The sequence below is a fragment of the Citrus clementina genome, unplaced genomic scaffold (assembly GCF_000493195.1).
Source record: "Citrus clementina cultivar Clemenules unplaced genomic scaffold, Citrus_clementina_v1.0 scaffold_9, whole genome shotgun sequence".
Lineage (NCBI taxonomy): Eukaryota > Viridiplantae > Streptophyta > Magnoliopsida > Sapindales > Rutaceae > Citrus > Citrus x clementina.
The window spans coordinates 22,705,291-22,725,541 of NW_006261964.1; the positions used below are offsets into that span (position 1 = coordinate 22,705,291).

General features: G+C 34.5%; 2 protein-coding genes across 2 annotated transcripts; both read right to left on the minus strand.

Annotated features, from left to right (window-relative positions):
* Window positions 1-5,969: 5,969 nt before the first annotated feature.
* On the minus strand, window positions 5,970-6,559 carry LOC112100808. The gene is made up of 2 exons (XM_024190647.1): window positions 6,461-6,559; window positions 5,970-6,313 (listed from the first exon to the last, which is right to left on the minus strand). Exons 1-2 carry the CDS (start codon window positions 6,537-6,539, stop codon window positions 6,069-6,071), a joined length of 324 nt encoding a protein of 107 aa, XP_024046415.1. The 5' UTR covers window positions 6,540-6,559; the 3' UTR covers window positions 5,970-6,068.
* An 892-nt stretch (window positions 6,560-7,451) lies between these two features.
* Window positions 7,452-10,333, minus strand: LOC18031936 (protein GDAP2 homolog). Its single transcript, XM_006421207.2, has 3 exons — window positions 9,991-10,333; window positions 8,706-8,970; window positions 7,452-7,959 (listed from the first exon to the last, which is right to left on the minus strand). The coding sequence occupies exons 1-3, from the start codon at window positions 10,250-10,252 to the stop codon at window positions 7,725-7,727; spliced, it is 762 nt and encodes a 253-aa protein (XP_006421270.1). The 5' UTR covers window positions 10,253-10,333; the 3' UTR covers window positions 7,452-7,724.
* Window positions 10,334-20,251: the final 9,918 nt, after the last annotated feature.

The following is a 20,251-nucleotide window of genomic DNA, read 5'->3' on the forward strand; positions in this document are numbered from 1 at the left end:
CATCATGACGGAGGTGTGGAGCGTGGATCCGGAACTGGAGGTACCCCGTGTGCTGAAATTTGTCATGAAGACGATTGCGGAGAGGAAGAAGTCTTCCCATGTACGATCGGGTACCCCTTCTAAGTCTCCTAAAGTACCCCGTGCGCTTCAGCCGTTGCCTGCCTCAGATGCCCCTACTTCGGCTGCTCACATTTCAGGTACCTCAGAGTCCTCTGCTGATTGCCCTATGGAGACGGATGGTGGGGATGGTGTTCCACCCTCGGTGTAGCCGCTTCATAGTGCTCTTGTTTTTTGGATTTATCCATATTTTGCTATTTAGAACTTGTTTATTTCTTTTTGGTTTCTTGGGATATTTTGTATTATTGAGACTTCTCTTTTGTTATGATACCATGCCCTCTTGCATTTGCATCCTTGTTACTCTGCAAATGAATGCTTGGCTAAACTGTTATCTTGTAAATTTCTAGGGTACCTCTCATTTTTTTTTTAAAATGGGGTACCCCTGGTACCTTAACAAATATTCGACATCAAGTGCATGCTGGTTTTTACAGATCAACAAATTTGGTGCATGTCCTTCTTGGAAACTATGGCGGATTCCTCACAAATAGGTAATCAAAATATCATCGCGACATCTCGATCAAAAATTGAAAGCGCAATTGGTCCAACCAATCACTTTCTTAGTCTTTCGAAGTTCTCTCCGAATTTTTTGAGTAGCTTACCCTTTACTTTGCTCAAGTAAGAGGACGTAGGTATGGGTGTACTCATACCTAAGCTGAACCTCGTGGCGCTAGGATATGCTTGTTGCTTATCTCAAGCTTTCTTAGGGTTCCTCTTGGTGTATTTAAGGAGTGACTTTCTGGAGTGAGGTACCTCGGAAGTACCCTTAATTAGTGTATGGCGATTTTCATAGAAATGCTTGTCGTAAATCTTCGCAAAACTTGTGGCGATTCCTTTTAAGAGATGATGGAAAACCTTATGATCCACCATTCACTCTACATCAAATATGCAAGATAAATAGTAATAAAGGTGGGCTGCTCGCCTACCCTTATGCAAGATGGTCGAAAATCTCATAATCCGCCATTCGCATGAAATCAAATAGACAACATAGATTGAGATAAAGGTGGATGCTTGCCCACCCTTATGCCATATGGTCGAAAACCTCATGATCCACCATTCGCTGGAATCAAATAGACAACATAGATTTAGATGAAGGCAGCTGCTCGCCTACCCTTATGCGAGATGGTCGAAAACCTCATGATCCACCATTCGCATGGAATCAAATAGACAACATAGATTGAGATGAAGGTGGCTGCTCGCCTAACCTTATGCGAGATGGTCGAAAACCTCATGATCCACCATTTGCATGGAATAAAATAGACAACATAAATAAAGATGAATGTGGCTGCTCGCCTACCCTTATGCGAAATGATTGAAACCTCATGATCGACCGTTCGCTCAGAATCAAATATGGCGAACAAATAATGATAAAGCCGGCTCTGATGTTAAGTATATTATCATGATTGAGGATAGGTCAGGTACCTCGGGTACCCTAGAGTAAGGTGATCTCTGGATACCCTTTTGTATCACAATAAACAATACTTTTACTAGTAGTATGACTTTTCTTTGTTGGATCGGTGGCCCAAAGCGAGACTGAAACCTAGTCTTCAACCGGGGTACCCCGTTTTTCATTTTTGAGTATTTGAGGATCCAAAGGTGCCTCCAATTCACATTTGGGCTTAATCTAGTCCCCGTGGGGTACCCTCGCATAACTCTAGAGTATCTAGTTATGGGGTACCCTACCACCGGAGCCTCAATGGTGGCTCTTGCTGCTCTGGTGGTGGCGATCTTGGAGGTTGGGGTACCCGTGAGATACCCTGAGTGTTAAACACTCGTCCCCGCGGGACAACCCGTGGAGGGCTCCGCATTCGGGGTACTCTTGGTATTGGGGCTTCCGTCCTCTTCGGCTTCTCCTTATTCTTTGTGACCTCGACCTTATCTTCTTGGCGCTTCAAATGCCATTTCTCATCCATCTCCACTTGCTGCAACGCTCGAGAACGGGCTTTCCCACATGAAAGTGGGCGCTTCTTTTGAAAGAAACGTCATAACTTGCACAACCGTAAATTTTTCTCGAAATGGGTCAGTGCGTGTTGGTTTCCAAATGCTCCAGTTTGCAACACCTCTTGGTGGAAGCGGCTCACATACTCCGCCAAAGGTTTGGCTTCCCCTTACTTGATAAAGGCAAGTTTAGAAGCTACCCTATCTTGAGTGGAAGCATAGGAAAACTCTTTAGTAAATTCGGATAACAATTGGTGTAGAGAAGATAGGCTACCCGCCTTCAAGGACCGAAACTATGACTTCGCGAGGCCCGTGAGTGTGTGTGTGTAAACATCCTACACATGGCATTCTCATCTACACCCTTGATAAGAATTTGGTCGCGGGATAGCTCAACATGCTCCGAGGGATCAGTGGTACCCGAGTATTAGGGTACCTGAGGCATGGTGAACGCTTCGGGAAGAGCTGCCGTCCGAATCTCCATAGTGAATGGCGATTGGTAGGTCATTGGTATTGGAGCAGCTGTGGTGTTTTGCTTCTCGGAGAGGAGCTTCACTTGGGCTTCCAGGTTCTCCATTTTTTCCACAAGTTCAAAGGGTACCCTCGGGGTACCCGACTATGTCGCCGCCATTTGAGAAGCCCATTTGGCGTTTAACTTTTCACGGAGATCCTCGTGGGCACGTTTTTCACACCTCATACCCTGGCTGCTGCGGGAATTGCAAGAGGCGGTGGAACGCTCGTCTAGGGAGCCCATGAAAACAGGTACCCGATGGCCCATGTTTTGGCTTACTGACCTTGAGTACCTCTTTTCTGACAATAGCTTGTTGGTCCATTTGAGGTGGTGGAGCATCTAGTGTAACCGGTAGAAGTGAACTTTTGAGTGCCCGAGATCCAACCACCCTAAGTATTGCATGGGCAAGATCCTCAAAACGCTTGTGAGAGATATGTTCCTTATCTTGGCGAATACCTGTCGATTACTTGATACCCTTGCCCTTGCTGAGACGAGCTACCCTTCTTGCGGGAACACTACCTTCACCACTGCTTTCATCTCCCATGCTTATAGGATCCACCATTAAACCTTCAGGAGGTACATCGGGTGCCATGTATTGGAGTACACACAACAACTAGTTTGGTAACCACGGTGGAGGCTTTTTGTGCGCCTCCCCACAGACGGCGCCAATTGTTTTCAACAGATTTTGGGGTAGGAAAAGCCAAACATATCTCAAACAATGAATTTGTATTTTTGGGGGAGATGGGGTACCTCATTGGTTTGTGCTGGAGTCATTCCATTTGTCGACACGTGGCGTTTTACTGCCTTTCCTATTTTTCCCACAAACACTTACCAACTTTTTTATCCTTCTATTTCTTTTAATTTATTTGTTTCGTATGTTTCTGAATAGTAAAGGATTAACATTCAGTATTAAGTTAACCTTGTGTGGTTGATTTTTTTTCATAAAAAATAATAATTAGTTAAATTTTAATCATACATCATTATAAATCTCTCACACGTGTTTCTAAAAAAACTTAGGGTTCCTCTATGATGTTGTAAATTTTTTTACAGCATCAATAATGTATTAATTGTGAACCATTAGATCTAATCAATGGTATACAATATTTGTTCTAAAAAAATAATTTAAAAATAATAGTAACCGCTCAAGTGGGTAGATAATTTTTGTAAAATAATTGTGACCACCTTTAGAGTTTGAAACAATTTCACTTAAATAGTATATTTTATTTAAAATTACTTTTCAGCCCTCCTTTAAATTTGTAATATGATAATTTCTTTTAAATAAATCTTTCAAAATCAGTTACCATTAAGTAGAAAATATAATATCAAGTAGGTTATTTAACACAAAATCTTGTAATAATTTGTATTGTATGAATTTAATTACAAACCATTAATACCTAAACAATAATGATAATAGAAAGCATTGCAATAAACTATTTTATATGTGTTTTATTAATAATACTATATGAGTCACAACAAATAAGAAATATTTTATTCACCAATTATTATTGAAAAATATATATGTCTATATAACTATAGAGTAAGAAATATTTTGATTTAAATTTTTATCAAAAAATTAAACTATTTATTTCATGCAATTCAATGGTGGAGGATATAACATTATGAAATGATGCTTTGACTTTCAATATCAACCATTAGACTATGAGATATTAGTGGCTCAAATATTGTGCCAAATTTTAAGTTAAAGTATCCTAAACCATATCTTTATAATGGAAATATAAAAATATACAATGATTTTTTTCCTCCTTTTGTCCATTAAATATTATTTGATGTAATATTTTATTTATTGTCACTATTAATTATCATAATAAAAGTAATGACTCTTCGTAGCATAAAAATTTTATAATTACTATCAAAGAATAACAATAAAATAATCTTTCATGATTCATAAACTAAAGTTAATTAGGAATATGTGTTAGATTTAACTTTTATGAAATTAACAAAGTGACATTTGAAAATAAAATGAAAACAAACTTATGAAAGTTAAATTTTATAAGGCTAAGATAATTTCCTACCATGTCAATAAAAATCTAAAAATATAAATGATTTTCTTTTACTTTTTTTCTCACGTAAATATTATTGGAGGTAATATTTTATTTATTGTCACTATTAATTATCATAACAAAAGTAATGACTCTTAATAACAAAATTTTATAATTACAATCAAAGGATATCAATAAAATAATATTTCACAATTCATAAACTAAAGCTCATTAGGAATATATATTAGATTTAACTTTTATGAAATTAATAAGTGATATTTGAAAATAAAATGAAAATATATAGGCTTATAAAACTTAAAATTCCTATCATGAAAGGATATTAATTGTAAGATAAATATAAAGTTTATAGAATAAGTATGTTAAATAGGTATTAAAAATAATACATTCTTCATGATCAATTATACAATGGCCCTTAATATTATATAAAATAATGAGTATTTTAATATACGATATTAAATTTTATCAAAACATGTGTGATCAAGTAATTTTTATGTTACAAGCAATCTCAATAATGAGTTTATTGATGTAATTATGACATTTACGTAAGTATATGTACTTAGTTGTGTTATTTATTACTATTATATCATATATAAATTTTGCAATTGCAACTTATTTATTTGGTTTGTGTTAAATAACCTACCATTATATTTTATACTTCCTGGTAATAGATTTTGAAAGATTTATTTAAAAAAGATTATCACATTTCAAATTTAAAGGAGGATTGAAAAATAATTTTAAATAAAATATGCTATTTAAGTGAAATTGTTTCAAACTTTAAGGATGATCATAGGTATTTTACAAAATTTTCCACCTCTTACACATTTGTTAATCGATTACCATTTTTTTTTTACTATAAATATTGTGTACCATTGATTAAATCTAATGGTACACAATTAAACACATTATTGATGCTGTAAAAAAATTACAGCATCATAGAAGAACCCAAAAAATTATTACACCATAATTTTGGAATTAAGATTCTCCCATCATCCAAATTTTTTCTTGAACAAGATTCAAATGTCTACACTATCAATAATGTACATGTAGCATATGACTTTAAAAACTCGAAAAACTAAGATAACGAGAGTTCTTAATTCATAATTTTGTGGGAAGAAAGATTTAAAGAAACGACAAATTTATGTACTCAATCGATAATCTAATAAGCAACGTTTTTCTATCGTCCATTGGGAGTCGGGACTCAGGAAATTTCTCAACAGTATGAGAAACGGACTATTTTGTCCATCAGAGATCAATTATGACAAAAATGTAATAGCAAATGGAAACGGTTGGTAAATGATTGATTTTCTTTTTCTACCCAATGCCAAAGTTTTTGGGGATAATGCTTACGAAACTTAAATTCATTTCAAAACCAATAACAATTTCCTGTATTTGCTTGCTTGATTACATTAATAGCAATAATAATAATGGGACCTCATAAAAAGACATTAATATTAATAAGCACTGCGAATCAAAATAGGAAAATGAAATCAATTTTTGTGAGCATGCTTGGATTTCGGGGCCTTTTCCTTCTTTAGACCAATGTCATCTTCTGCAGAAAAATAAGCTTCATCTTCTGATTCAGCAACCTTCTTGTTCACGTTCGTGTTCATGTTCATGCCAATAAGCTTCTCATTATCTGGAATTGCCTCCTCAAATCGAACACGCTTTGTGATCTTTTCTTTGGCCGCCCCCGTTTTCATTGCATTACTCAGAATATTGCTTTGTTGCACGCCTGAAATTATTCCCAGACGCTAATTGTTAATACAAACAACCGCTGCAAATACAACTCTTTTTGTATTCTCTATTTAAGATTCTAAAACTTGTTAAAACTTTTTCTGATAAAAAATCACAATAAAAGTAATGGGTTCTGAGAACTAACCTTTATCCTTATCCTTGTTTGAAGACTTCCTGTTTCCCAATTCAACTCCAACATTGTTCTTTGATTTGTTGCAACCCATCTCCCTCTGCAAAAACAATCACAAACTTTTTTTCTTTTTTGGAGGGGGGGGGGGGTTGTAATTTCTGTTTCAGTATGAAGTTAACCTAAATGAATCCTAAAACGAGGAGAATATGAATGTCCAATATGGGAGGTTGATTTATATTACCCAATATCAAACAAGATTCTTGCCATATAGAGTGCACTGATTAATTGTACATGTTCAACATATTTACTTGCTCAATAAAAGCTGGAACAAGCCTATTAAATACTCATTCAATTTCTGAACAAACGATAATTAATACAGATGTAAGAGAGTTGTAGGCACATGATAATGATTTCTCCATCAAGAACAGAATGGTTAGCATGTCAAGAAAATAAAACCGTACCATGGCCTTGGCGCATTTGCTGTTCAATGCCACAACATGCTCCTAGAACCCCGTCTGGCTCGCGTGTTAATTTTTATATGGCACATGAGCAGAGCGCAGGGAAAATGCTGTTTATTTAAAACTAAAATGGTATGTTAGAAACCAAAACTAACAGCATCAGCTCTTGCAATTAGTCTCATAGAAGCAAATTGCTTATCAGCCCATATCTGCTGAAGAAACTCCCAAAATTCTCCACCCTACGTTTGCTGAAGAAACTCCAAAAATTGTTGATCAGCCTCACTACCAATTCAGTCTATCAGAAGTACTCTACAAAGAAAGTACTGTCAACACTATCCAACAAGAAGAAACGAGGACCATTTGATGCCGATTTCCAAGGCAACAATCTTCTCATAAAATATGAAAGTAATCCTATAGAAATATCTTAGCTTACCTAACAATACAAACAGCCAACAAAAAATTGATTATCTAAAATTCATATATAAGGGAAATGAAAGAAATGGAATGGACAAATTCTAATGAATCTGCAACTTCTAGTTGCAGAAGAAAGTGTATGACCATGTGATGTATATCTCAACTAGGTGACCAAAGGATTTATATATATTGCTGTATAGAGCGTACACAATAACACTTTCAGGATTACAATACATAATTGCAAAACTTAAACAAGTAAACAAGTTCTGCTCACAAACAGAAACCACAGGAAAGACCACATTAGTAATACTATGTACATCGCTTGTATTTGCATCACCACAACTGAACCCAACTGACAATACTTTGATCTAAAATCAATTGGGGAAGCTGCCTACACGAAACCAGGACTATCTCATAAATTCCCTCGATCCCCAGTTCCCGTCATGCCTTCCAAATGAGTATGCCATGTTGGGCACCTCAGGTAAATGCAGATGATCTGGTTCAATACCATAATCTGTCAGCGGTCTGTGCTCAAGAACATTATCATGATTTTGCACAAATTCAGGGATCTCAGTCTCCCCCTTCTTTATGTCACTCCAGAGATACTGAAGACGGCTAACATACTTGATTTTCCAGTACAAACTGCAAAGATAAAGACCTTGTTCAATAATTCACCCAAAATAAGAGATTATTAATTAAAAATGTCCAATTTTTCACTGAAAAATACAAATATATATATCTATGGAAAGTATAAAACATATATATCGAGAAGCTCATTTTTCCACAACTAAAAAATTCCTTCTGGTCGCCACATGGTTATACTATGAAATTATAGCCTTCCTTTAAAATCTGGCCAGGCAAAGGGGCAAAAGAGAAAAAAAATTAGTGATAGCAATAAATAAAATAAATATAAAAGGGCAATACAGAATATTGCCAATTCCATGCTTCAGGTCTATATTCCTTTTTGCAAAAAATGCAGCAATTCTCTTATTTATTATAGCTAAGAAAGTATTTCTAAAATATTTTTCCAATATAGGAGATCTATCTGATAACCTGCTGAGCTGAAATATAGCACCAATCATAAAACACTCAATCAAACACACTGTCTGGAAGCTTCTTGTTGTCATATATTCAGTAACTTCACAAGGAACCACTACAACAATGGTTGATCATTGAGCTGTGAAACAGAATAGCCTTTAGTCCAAGAAACACTACAAAGGTCACATAAAAACTCTAACAGCCACTGTAAATTCTTCCTCAACGCTTCAAAGGAACCCCATTAATTGATAGAGGAATAATTGATAACTACAACAGTCTAGAACACAGTTTCATATTGTTCATTGTAAATTTCAAGTCCTACAAATACTTAAAATTTAAAAAGCACTCACCCTCCACTTAAGAAGAATCGGCCAACAGTGGCAAAGGCTAGCCTTGACCACAGTCCAGGATGAATAAAGTACATGATTTGAAGCCTATTCTTAATTCTTGAGGGAAGTTCTTCATAAATCCATCTCAAGATGGTGAAGCCAGGATAGTTGTCCTCCTTTTGCACACAAGTATGCATGTAAACAATGCAGAATGGCCCATCCGGCAACTCGCTGCAAATTTTGTGAAATATATACTTCTTCAATCGCTCCCCACCGACAACTGGAGCTGCACATCATTAAAGAAACGAGCAGATTAGAAGGATATCAAATAAACCCAGACAAGGTTTAGTTCAACCCAGATAAGACAAGTACAATGCAACATCCTTTCCATATAACCAAAAAGCGAAGCACAAACACAGTGCATTGGTCATTTGAGCTACTATAACGCAGATACATACAAAGCGAGAGGGGGGGAGGGGCATTGCTGGCATACTTGGACCAGCAATATAGCAGTTTTAACTGATAAATTCGTGGAGTAAACTATAGAGACAATAACAATGCAAACAGTAAATCAGTGGATAACAACAACACTAAGACTAAGACTGAATATATCGGGCAACTCTAACAAGAGAATCATATTAAGAGTAGTCAATAAAATAATGAAATTAATAACCACAAGAATACCGTAAATAGATAATCCACATTAATAACCCATTTATAACTAAATGGGCAGGATCTAAAAGGTCATCTGATACTAAATAGTGGAAAAACATTTGAAATAAATATTTCAACACTGTAACAATGCCAACCATGCCTTATAACACAAGAAGGTAAGCAATAAGAGTAGGCTTAGCGGCTTCACTCGCTTGCTCTATGCTCGTTAGTAGACGGTTGAGTAGAGTGCATAAGCCTCTATAGAGATAGGGGTGAGTACTACACGTGCTCGTAAGTCAACAAGTACGGAACTTGTCCATGAACTTTGCTTGCAATAAGGGGTTTATGATTGACCCAACACCCTCCCAATCTTATAAACAGTACAAAAAGATGAGCTTATCTGAATATTGAATCGAAGATATAGAGTAGTTTATATATGTTGTGCTTTTACTTAATTATGAATGCAGAAACTATGAACTTAAAAAAAAAAAAAAGAAGCATAAATATATCACCTCACTACCCATATCAGCGGAAGGAAGCAGAAAAAAATAAAGTAAATAATTTACGAACTTGACTGCCCAATTTCTTTTTTAAAAAAAAAAACACAATCGGATAATAATATATACCCGAGAAGAGGAGGGTGTTTGGTTACCGGGAAAATACTTTCCAACGAGGCGGAAAATGCGATTTCCAGATTTATCAAAACCCTGGAGGCAAAAGAATTGAAGAGAATCGAGATCAGAGAAGTCTTCATCTGGCGAGAGATATTGGGCACAATCGTGCCACTGTTCTTGTTCTTGTTCTTCAATTTCTGTGTCTTGTTGTTTTGATAAGAAAGGACGTGCATCTATCCCCAAATCTGACGCCAATACCATCACCGAAAGATCGTCCGATGGCGGACATGAACTTCCCATCTTTTTTTTTTTTGACCCCTCAAAATTTTCAGATTCTCACACTTCCATCGTTTGTGTTGCTTGTATGTTGGATCGCATGTGTATCAGGGGTTTTTGTTTCAGGGTGTGATTGCGAATTTGGGGCGTCAGGCGTGTTAAGATACGTGGCATAATCCTATTGGCTTTACTCAGAATAAAATTAGGGATAAAGGTAGTACCTTTAAAAATAATATAAGGTCGGTATGAAAAAAATCAGTTATAAAAAAATTATTTATTTTAAAAAATAGTGTGAATTTTTAAAACTATCCCATGTGTTGAATAAATTTTATTGTTAAAGTATAGTAAGAATATAAATGATTAAATTGAATGATAAATAAAATTTATTTGCATATTTAATAAATATATAATTTTTTTATTGTATAATATAATAATTGATAATTAAAATAAATATTTTATGTTATTAATTTTATTTTTTATTTTTCATCTTAATATAATTGATTAGAATAATAATAACTTCTCTAAAGTTAACAATTTTATTCATAATTAATAAGAATAATTTTGGATTCTTATAATATATGTGAGGATATATATAGAATTGTATTAAGTATAAAATTGATTTTTAAAATTAAATTTTGAAAAGATACTAGATGGAGCGAGGTAGCAGAAGCTGAATTGATAGGATAGATAAATATTAGATATCATTGTATACTGGACCAAGGTCATGCAATTAGCTCATGCTCTAATCATGCTCGTGTTCTAATTAAAGCATGATTAGATAACTTTTGAATCTAAATAACTCAATAAAAATTTTTATGACACCTTATGCAAGATAAGATGACGGTCTAATATAAAAGACTTTAGAAAAGATATTTTCATAGATAATCCCATAGAAAATTTAAAAGAGTTTTTTTTATTAATAAAAAAGTTAAAGTTATGAAAATAATAACAAGTTTTCTCTATTATGGATGGCAAATCCATTTTGAAGGAAGCGTAAGGACTGTCCTGGGTCAGGCGCATTGCAGATCTGGGTCGGGCTTGAGCTTTCACTTTTTTTTTTTTAATTTTTTAATTGTTATAAACTTAAAACAAGTTAATAATCAACAAGTTATTATAATTAATAATGAATGAAAGAAAATATATATTTCAAAATAAAAGAATAAATAAAGCAAATAAAAGCTTAGAAACTTAATTCAAGCACCTTCTTAATTAATCAACATTTAAAAAAGGCTTTATTATTGTAATTTTAGGGTTTTTTAATCATTATTGATTATGAATTAGGAATTTAAGTTTTTTTATCTCTCTATTATTTTTCAAATTTTAATTTATAAATTTATTTTTTAAAAGATTAAAGGACACGATCTTGCCTAAGTTTTTTTTCCATAAGGTCTCATCTAAGCCCTCATGTAGAGGGCCAGACTAAAGGCCTATGGAGTTGGGTCATGCTAGTCAGAGCTTGGGCTAGCCTAAGCTATTTTGTCATCCTTACTTTCTATTTATAATAGAATATACATATTTACTTATAAGTTAACTTAAAAAGGAAAAATAAATGTGATCTTTTTTCAATAATTTAATAAGCTATATCCAAAGGCAACGTCTCTCTCTTCAAGAGTTTTCTCTTAAAACAAATAGGAATGAGAGGAGTAGTAGAGTCGTCATGACTCTAATTGTATCACTCTCGGGTGGGTGGTTGAGTGTTTTTTAATTCTCTTGATTACATTACTGAGTTCAATCATATGGATCCAGAAGAATTAATTAAAAGATGTAGAGCTATCAAGTTAAGCGAAGATGAAGAAGGGAGAGTTGCGTTCAGAAGCAAAATGAAGGCCAGAGGAGAGAATATTATAGTAGGGTGTTTGATTGGGAAGGTACTCCATACAAGGGGGTGAGCATTGAAGGTATGAAAACTGCAATGCAAAAGGTATGGAAAACTTCACGGGAAGTCAAAATAGAAAGTATGTTTTTATGTTCAAATTTGGTTCTGAAAATGATAAGAGAAGCATTATAATGGGAGGCCCTTGGCATTTCGATAGAGCCCTTATTGCACTCACGGAACTAGTTGGAATAAAGGACGTCAAAAAATAGAAATTTAGTGATGTATCGTTTTGGGTTCAAATTCATGATGTATCTATTATGTGCATGTCAAAGGAGATGACTATGGAATTAGGAGAGGTGGTTGGAAAAGTGGAAGAAGTAAATACAGATGCTACTGGGGAGTGTTTTGAACAATTTCTAAGAATGAGGATCTCGGTAGACATCCCCAAGCCTCTGAAAAAGTTGATAGAATTAGAACAAGAAGGGGAAGAGGAATAAGACATTCCTATGAGAGTAATGTATGAACGACTGCCCGATTTCTGTTTTTGTTGTGGGAGAATAGGGCATCAATATAGGGAATGTGTCCATTACAAGTCACAATCAAAGGATGAACTTCCATATGGCCCATGGTTGAAGGCAATCACTATATCCGAAAGAATAAAACAGAGCAGAAGGAGAGAAAGATGGGATTCAGAACCCAGCAAAGTTCAAACATGCTTCTCAACGCCAACAAAGAATGAACCAAGTAGAAGCCAAACAGAGGAGAAGTAATACATATATGGAGAATCGGGTAGAGATGATGATGTGATCCAGACCTGACTAAATTTGGGTATGGATAATGGGAGTAAACAAATGGGAAAAATTCAGAGGGTATGTGAGGTGCAATTAATGCAAGAGGTCATAGAACATAGAGAACCAGGTGATAGTTGTACGGTATGCAAAAGGTCAGTAAATGATGCCATAAACCGATGGGAGGTGCTTGGGAAGAACGAAATTATGGGCGGGAAAGAAAAACAACGGGAAGGAAATGAGCAAAGTCAAAATAAAAATAGAAATGATGGGTTTTCAGGAAGAGTGAGAAATTTTGAGCGGGAAAGGGAGGAAATGATGAGAGTTCTGGATGAGCTGAGCTGTAAACAAAAAACTGATGGGCCTCAAATTCTGATGGAATCCGAAATTGAAAGCAATGAGAGTGGGCCTAGCACGGAAAAACAAGGCCCAGAAAAAAGAAGTGGAAGTATCAAGCCTGCAATGTGGTAGAAATGATGGGAATAAAGGAAGGCATCACAAAAGCAAAAAGGCCTAGCAGCTCAATGGATTGGGAAAGTCCTAAGCCCAAAAAGAGTAAGCTAAATAGCCCACCAAAAATCAAAATAGTAGCACAGCACCTGGAAGCTAAGACAGTAGCTGGTCGTTTGACTTTTGAGAATGATAGAAGTGGAAACATAGTGGAATTTCATAATGTGGATAATGAGATATCGGCGGTGGCTGGGATGACGACAAAATAAATGCAAGAGAGAGCAAATGAATTAAGGTTCCAAAACTGATTGTTGTTAGTAGAGAGGGATTAGGGGATGGCTTGGCCATGATGTGGACTTCTGAGATAAATGTGGAGACTAAATCGTATAGCAAACATCATGTAGATGCAGTGGTTTACAACGAAACTGGAAGTAACTGGAGGTGTATGGAGGTGTATGCCCATCTGGAATCAGATCAGAAAAGATTTACTTGGGACCTCTTAAGAAGGTTAGCTGCCATCTCTTCCTTGCCATGGTTATGCTTTGGAGACTTTAATGAAGTTTTAAATCTAAACGAGAAGCTAGGGGGAAAAGACAGGGTGCATGGTAAATGATTTTTGGGAAGCAATAAGGGACTGTAATCTAACCGATTTAGGGAACATAGACTATTTTTACACATGGTTAAACAGGAGGTTTGGTGAAAATATAATTGAAGAGAAGCTAGACATATTTTTGGGAAACGGCAGCTGGAGAAACCATTTTCAAGACAAGGCAGCTGTGAACCTAATCTCTTAGAGCTCAGATCATAATCCTATTATATTGGAGGTTTTGGAAAAAAGAGAGAAAGAAATAGATGCAAAGAGAACTTCCCACAGATGCCACTATGAAGATATGTGAAGTCCTTATGAGAGGTGTAAGGAAATTATCAAGAATGAATATGAAGAAGAGAGTTGTTAGAGCGGCAGCAATCCAATTGAAATGTTCAGGAAGATCTCAAAAGTCTCTTTAGCTAGGCTGAAGATTTGGAGTAGGGAGGAATTCGGATGGAGGAAAAGAAAGCTAGAGGAGTTAATCAACAAGCTCAATGAGTTAAAGAGCAATTGCAGCCATCTTAAAAGTGGGGAGGAAGTTAGAAGAATAGAAAACTAGATTGACAATATCCTCCTTGATGAAGAAATTTTTTAGAAGCAACAATCGAGGGCAGATTGGCTGAGAGAGTGAGACAAGAATACGTAGTATTTCCACTCAAAAGCTTCATTAAGAAAGGAGAAAAACAGAATAAGGGGTTTGGAAGATGAAAATGGCAACTGGATTAAAGATATGGAAGTGGTGGAAAGAGGTTTAAGGCAAGGTTGTCCTCTCTCGCCTTATATCTTCACCATGTGTGCATAAATTTTTTCGAATATGTTGCTGCACGCAAAAAACATAGGTCAAATACTTGGGCTGAAGTTTAATAGAGAACTGTCAGTCACTCATTTGCTATTTGCGGATGATAGTTTGGTGTTTATAAGGGCATCAACCATTGATTGCAGAAATTTGAAGCAAATCTTTGATGATTATGCAGCTGCATCAGGCCAGATTATTAACTAAGATAAGTCATCCATGTTTTTTAGCTCAGGGGCAAACCAAAGTCAAATGGAGGAGATTAAAAGCATCTTTGGGCTAAATGTGGTTTCAAAGCATAAGAAATATCTTGGCTTACCATCTATGGTGGGGAAAAGTAAGATCAGATTTTTCAATGACATAAAGCTAAGAGTCTTGAATAAGTTATCCAGCTGGCAAAGTAAAAAATTCTCACGTGGGGGAAAATAAGTCCTTATAAATGTCATAGTGCAAGCTGTTCCAGCATATGCAATGAATGTATTCAAGATTCCTCAAACTCTCTGTGAAGACATTGAAAGAGCCATTGTAAGATTTTGGTGGGGGTTCTCCAAAACTCAAGGCTACATCCACTGGGCAAAATGGGAACGAATGTGTCATGCCAAGACAAGAGGTGGAATGGGGTTCAGAGATTTCTCAAGTTTCAATCAAGCTTTAATAGCCAAGCAGAGGTGGAGAATTTTGCAAAATCCTGAATCTCTAATGGCGAAAATTTTGAAAGCTAAATACTTCAAACACACAGGATTTATGAAGGCAAAGCTATGGTTGAGCCCCTCTTTTGTTTGGAGAAGCATTTTATGAGGCTGGCAAGTATTGCATAATGGAGTTCGATGGAGGATAGGGAATGGGATGCGGGTGCCTGTTTTGAACAACAATTAGATCCAGAACATGGAGCTCTCTAGAGAAATCAAATAGTCTGGTTTGCAACTTAATGCACTGGTGGCTGATTTTATTGATGGGGATAATCAGTGGAGGGAGGACATGGTTGCTCATCACTTTTCAAGTGCGGCTGCAGAAAGGATTTTGAGAACTCCTCTTCCTCGAAATCCACGGCAAAATGCATTGATTTGGCAATTTGACAAGCATGGTAATTATACAGTTAAAAGTGGGCATCAGGTGGCAGGAAGATTGAAATTCCCAGGTCTTCCAAGCTACTCAGATATTTTCAAAACCCAGTGGAGAGTTATTTGGGCTGCAGACATCCTAAAGAAAATGAAAATCTTTTATGTGGAGAGCTGCTCGAAACATGCTACCAACATCAAACAACTTATAGAAGAAAAAAGTGGTAAGGACTCCAGTTTGCCAGAGATGTTGTTGTAAAAGTGAAGATGTTTTCCATGCTTTAATGGAGTGTAAGGATGCTCGTAAAGTGTGGAAATTGACAGAGTTTCATGAAGACATCAAACAGATGGCTCATCAGGACATGTTAAGCGTATTGCAAGAGTTGGCAAAAAAGAGAAAGAACAAATATGTGGAGCAAATAATTACGATTTACTGGGCTGTTTGGTATGCAAGAAATTGCTCTGTAATAGAAGGGAAGAAAGAAGATCCAACAGTGATAGTAGCAAAAGTAGAAGCTGTTGTGGAGTCTTACAGATGAATTAAAGGTCCAAGTGCTCAAGGTCCGACGAATCATAAGAATAGCCAGCAAAAATAGGAGCCCCCTTTAGCTAACAAATACAAAGTGAATGTGGACGCAACTATCAAAGTTTCTCAGTCAAAAGCAGGATTGGGGGTAGTAATTAAAAACTCAAAGGGTGAGATAGTTGCTGCAGCAGTGCAGAAGGTCCTTTTTAAAAGAAATGTGGCAAACATGGAGGCTGAAGCAGTGATTTTCGAAATTCAAGTGGCTCAACATACAAATTGCATGCCTTTAATAATCGAATCAGACTGCAAAGAGGTGGTGGAGCTCTCTATGGGTAAAAGGAGTAGTATGACTGAGATATGCTAGAACATTGAGGAAATCCAGGCAAAGCTACAGAATCAGAATTATTTCTCTATCCAACATGTTCCTAGGAAATGCAATGTAATGGCTCATTCCATAGCTAAGGTGGCCTTAGAATTTGAAAATCCTGGAATTTGGACAAATGACTTTCCAGTCCAACTCATTTTGTTACTGTTGAAGTTAAATCAATAAAAACTGAGATTTTCTCCTAAAAAAAGGAAAAATAAATCACAGTTATAAGATAAATGAAAGACTAAAACACATATCATAATTGAGTATAATTAACACCGGAAATATCAAAGACCTTAAATAAAGTTTTAAAATCTTAAAACAAAGTTCTACATCAATCCCCCTCTCTTGAAAGAAACTATAATTAATACAGGAAATATCAAAGACCTTAAATAAAGTTTTAAAATCTTAAAACAAAGTCCTACATCAGTCTCCCTCTCTTGAAAGAAACTCGTCCTCATGTTTGGATACATTTTGGAGGATGAAACTTGTAATGTAAGAGCAAGCCATTTTGTAATTCGAACTTGTTGCCTTCCTTATCAATCTTTCTCGAAACTTTAAAGAATCCATTCTTCATTAGTTTCCTTTGCTTGTATTTTTTCGAGGCAATGAAGACTCCCATGAATGAATAATGATCAAATAATTCTTACCCTTCTTACATGGTCGCTCAATGTGCTCTCTAACAAATTTTACCTTTTCAATCAAATCTTTTTTAACCACAACTAGGGGTGTTTGCGGATCAGATTTTACGGATTGGACATCAATTCATATCTGATCTAAGATTTTACGGATTATAAATTTTCAATTCAATCCAATCCACAGATTGGTGAAATTCAATCCAAATCTAGTCCATATGTCTGCAAATTGAATGCAGATTTGACCTAATCCACCAGTTTGTGAATTGGTTTACGAATTAAAAATTTTTAATTATGTCCAATCTACAAACTAAATAAATAAATAAAATTAATATAAAAATAATTTTACTACCGATCAAATTTAAAATTAAATAAAATTTAAATAAATTAATTGTTTAAATAAAGCTAGAAAATACATTTAAAGTTTCAAAATATAACAAAAAAAATTATTTGTTTAGATTAGTACATGAAAATTAACTATTTGGGAAGCTATATTTGTTTATTTATATTATTATCGGATAAGATATAATATAGTGTTAATGTAAATATATTTTAACTTATTTATTTACTAGTAAGTACTAATGCTATATTTGCAAGTTTTCTTTTTAATTAAATAAATACTTCTTTTTTTTTTTGCCGATTTACAGAAGTAAATCCATATCCAATCCACTGATTACGGATTATCAAATTTTCAATCCAATCCAACAATCCAAGGATTGGATTTTTATGGATCAGATTTCTACGAATTGAGCGGATTAGATTGGATTCTGAACACTCCTAACCACAACCTTCTTATCTTCAATGTAAATAGATAGAACCATAATGATCATTTCAACTTCTTCAACTTTATTCTGTTGCACAACCTCGATCCTACTATTAGGCTTAATTCTCAAATTAAGAGTAGGTTGTACTTCTTCTTTAAAAATCTCATATGACTCAATAATCTCATCATCTTTAATGCTTGTCTTGTCTTCCAAAGAAACATCATGCACATTATCGCACAAATTGTTACGTTGAAACTTTAAATCAATAATAAATTGTACCTTTTTTTCTGTAACATTAAGCATATCTTCAACATGTGGATAGACACAAACATCTTATATATATATATATATATATATATATATATGTCTCCCCCAAGCTGCCAAACAAATTTCTAGTGCCACCATTTGGATTCAGTCGAGAACCATCGCATAACAACCCCAAAATTGTAAGCCACATCACCATAAATTGATGTCGCTTCAAGTTGGATTTTACAACACACCATCGCAAAGTCTGACCACTAGGCAGCTAACATCATGCTCCTCACTATCATAGCTTTCATTTATTCAAAAAAAAGTTTGAATAAACAAAATTAGGGCGTTGGACCCCTTTTATTATATCCCTAAATATTGCGAATTTACCAAATAGGCAATCTAAAATATTGTTTTATAATAAAATTCTCTTAGTCTAAACAAGAAAACGAAAACAAAAAGATACCTAAATCGGATATCTAGAAAAAAGACACAAATCCTGAAAATAACAAGTAAAAAAGAAAAATAACTTGAAGCTAAAAAGTTAACAAAAAAGCAGAATTTTCAGCTCAAAGCATAGAGCAAAATTGCATAAACTATTTTGATTTTAGTTCATCTCGTCGCAAGCTTTGAAACGATATATTATACACCCATAACAGACATCTCTAGCCCAAGTTATAAGTTTCTAAAAGGAACTCTACCCATTTCATGCAACCATCCTACATCATTACTCTTTCCCTATTTTTCAAAATCAGCTGTAAGATATAATGAGTTTGCAAAAAATGATTTCGAAATTTTTTTTTACCAAATAAACAAAATTAGTTTTTATTATTTAAAAATCATTTTTAAGCCTCCAAAAATTATCCTTGGGGGACTTTAAATTTGTACATCCCAAAAATACATTCCAAAGTTAGAAATAATATAATTAAAACATTAAGATAACATTTGTTTATTTTTTTAATTTTGAATGGGTCTAAATGTTACTAAGGTTCGAATAGGTTTAATGCATATGTCTGAATAGTATGTTTGTTTCTTATTTTTTTATGTCTTAGTGTAAGTGGTAAGTTGTTTATTTTTATAAACTTAAAACATCTTAAATATAATATTTTTACACCTATGACCTTGAAAGTATTGTGTATACCTAAAATTCAAATAGTTATGTATTTACGGTGCTATCTAGTACAATAGATTTTATATGTTATAAAAAATAATTTTGATAACATTATTTTTTACAATTTAACATAATATTTATACATAGAAAAGAAATTGTTATTCGGTAATAAAAGAATTTGCCTAAAAATTCAAATTAAAAGTATATTAAGTACTTGATACAAAGTAAAAGTTGAGATTAAGAAAAATTCTAATATGACATCTAAATTATGTTAATTTAAAAAAATCATTTTGATTAGAAAAAAAAATCAAAGGGTTATTAGGTTTTACATAATAGCTAGGTGGGAAATAATTACATTTAATGAGGATATTTGTAAGAAAAAATTAATTTTTTATTTAGACATTTTATCATTCCGATAAAAGTCAAGAATTTTTTTTTTCATTTAGATGAAAAATGTCTTATAATAAGACTTTGGATACAAAAACAAACAAGTTAAAAGATCAATACATCTTAAATTAAGCCAAATTAAGAATTCAAACAAAAATATAAACAACCCCTCAATCTTATAAAAATTATTAATAATCCAGAGCAGTAGCGGTAATGTTAGGCTTAAGCACTTAATATTTTGTTTTTTAAAGAATAAAAGAAAATATACAAAAGCTGATAGGGGTGGTAAACAGGCCTAGGCTTAGCCGGGGCGGCTGCTGTTAAGTAGGTTCAGGCGGGCCTTTAAATATCTAGGCCCATCATTTTTTTTTTTAACTTTTTAGCTCAATAACAATTATGCAACCAAAATATTATCATTTTTCACTCCACGTATATAATTCCGCAATCGTTGGTTCGTTATGACCTTGGAGGTGAACCCCACAACAGCAGA

What these genes read in the sequence shown, in the direction of transcription:
- LOC112100808 (XM_024190647.1), bottom strand. Translation starts at nt 6,539, where the DNA reads ATGGGTTGCAACAAATCAAAGAACAATGTTGGAGTTGAATTGGGAAAC. An exon ending in AAACAAGGATAAGGATAAAG is followed by an intron (nt 6,314 to 6,460) that starts GTTAGTTCTCAG and finishes GAATAATTTCAG; the next exon opens with GCGTGCAACAAAGCAATATT.
- LOC18031936 (XM_006421207.2), bottom strand. Translation starts at nt 10,252, where the DNA reads ATGGGAAGTTCATGTCCGCCATCGGACGATCTTTCGGTGATGGTATTG. An exon ending in CGTTGGAAAGTATTTTCCCG is followed by an intron (nt 8,971 to 9,990) that starts GTAACCAAACAC and finishes AATGATGTGCAG; the next exon opens with CTCCAGTTGTCGGTGGGGAG. An exon ending in CGATTCTTCTTAAGTGGAGG is followed by an intron (nt 7,960 to 8,705) that starts GTGAGTGCTTTT and finishes TTATCTTTGCAG; the next exon opens with TTTGTACTGGAAAATCAAGT.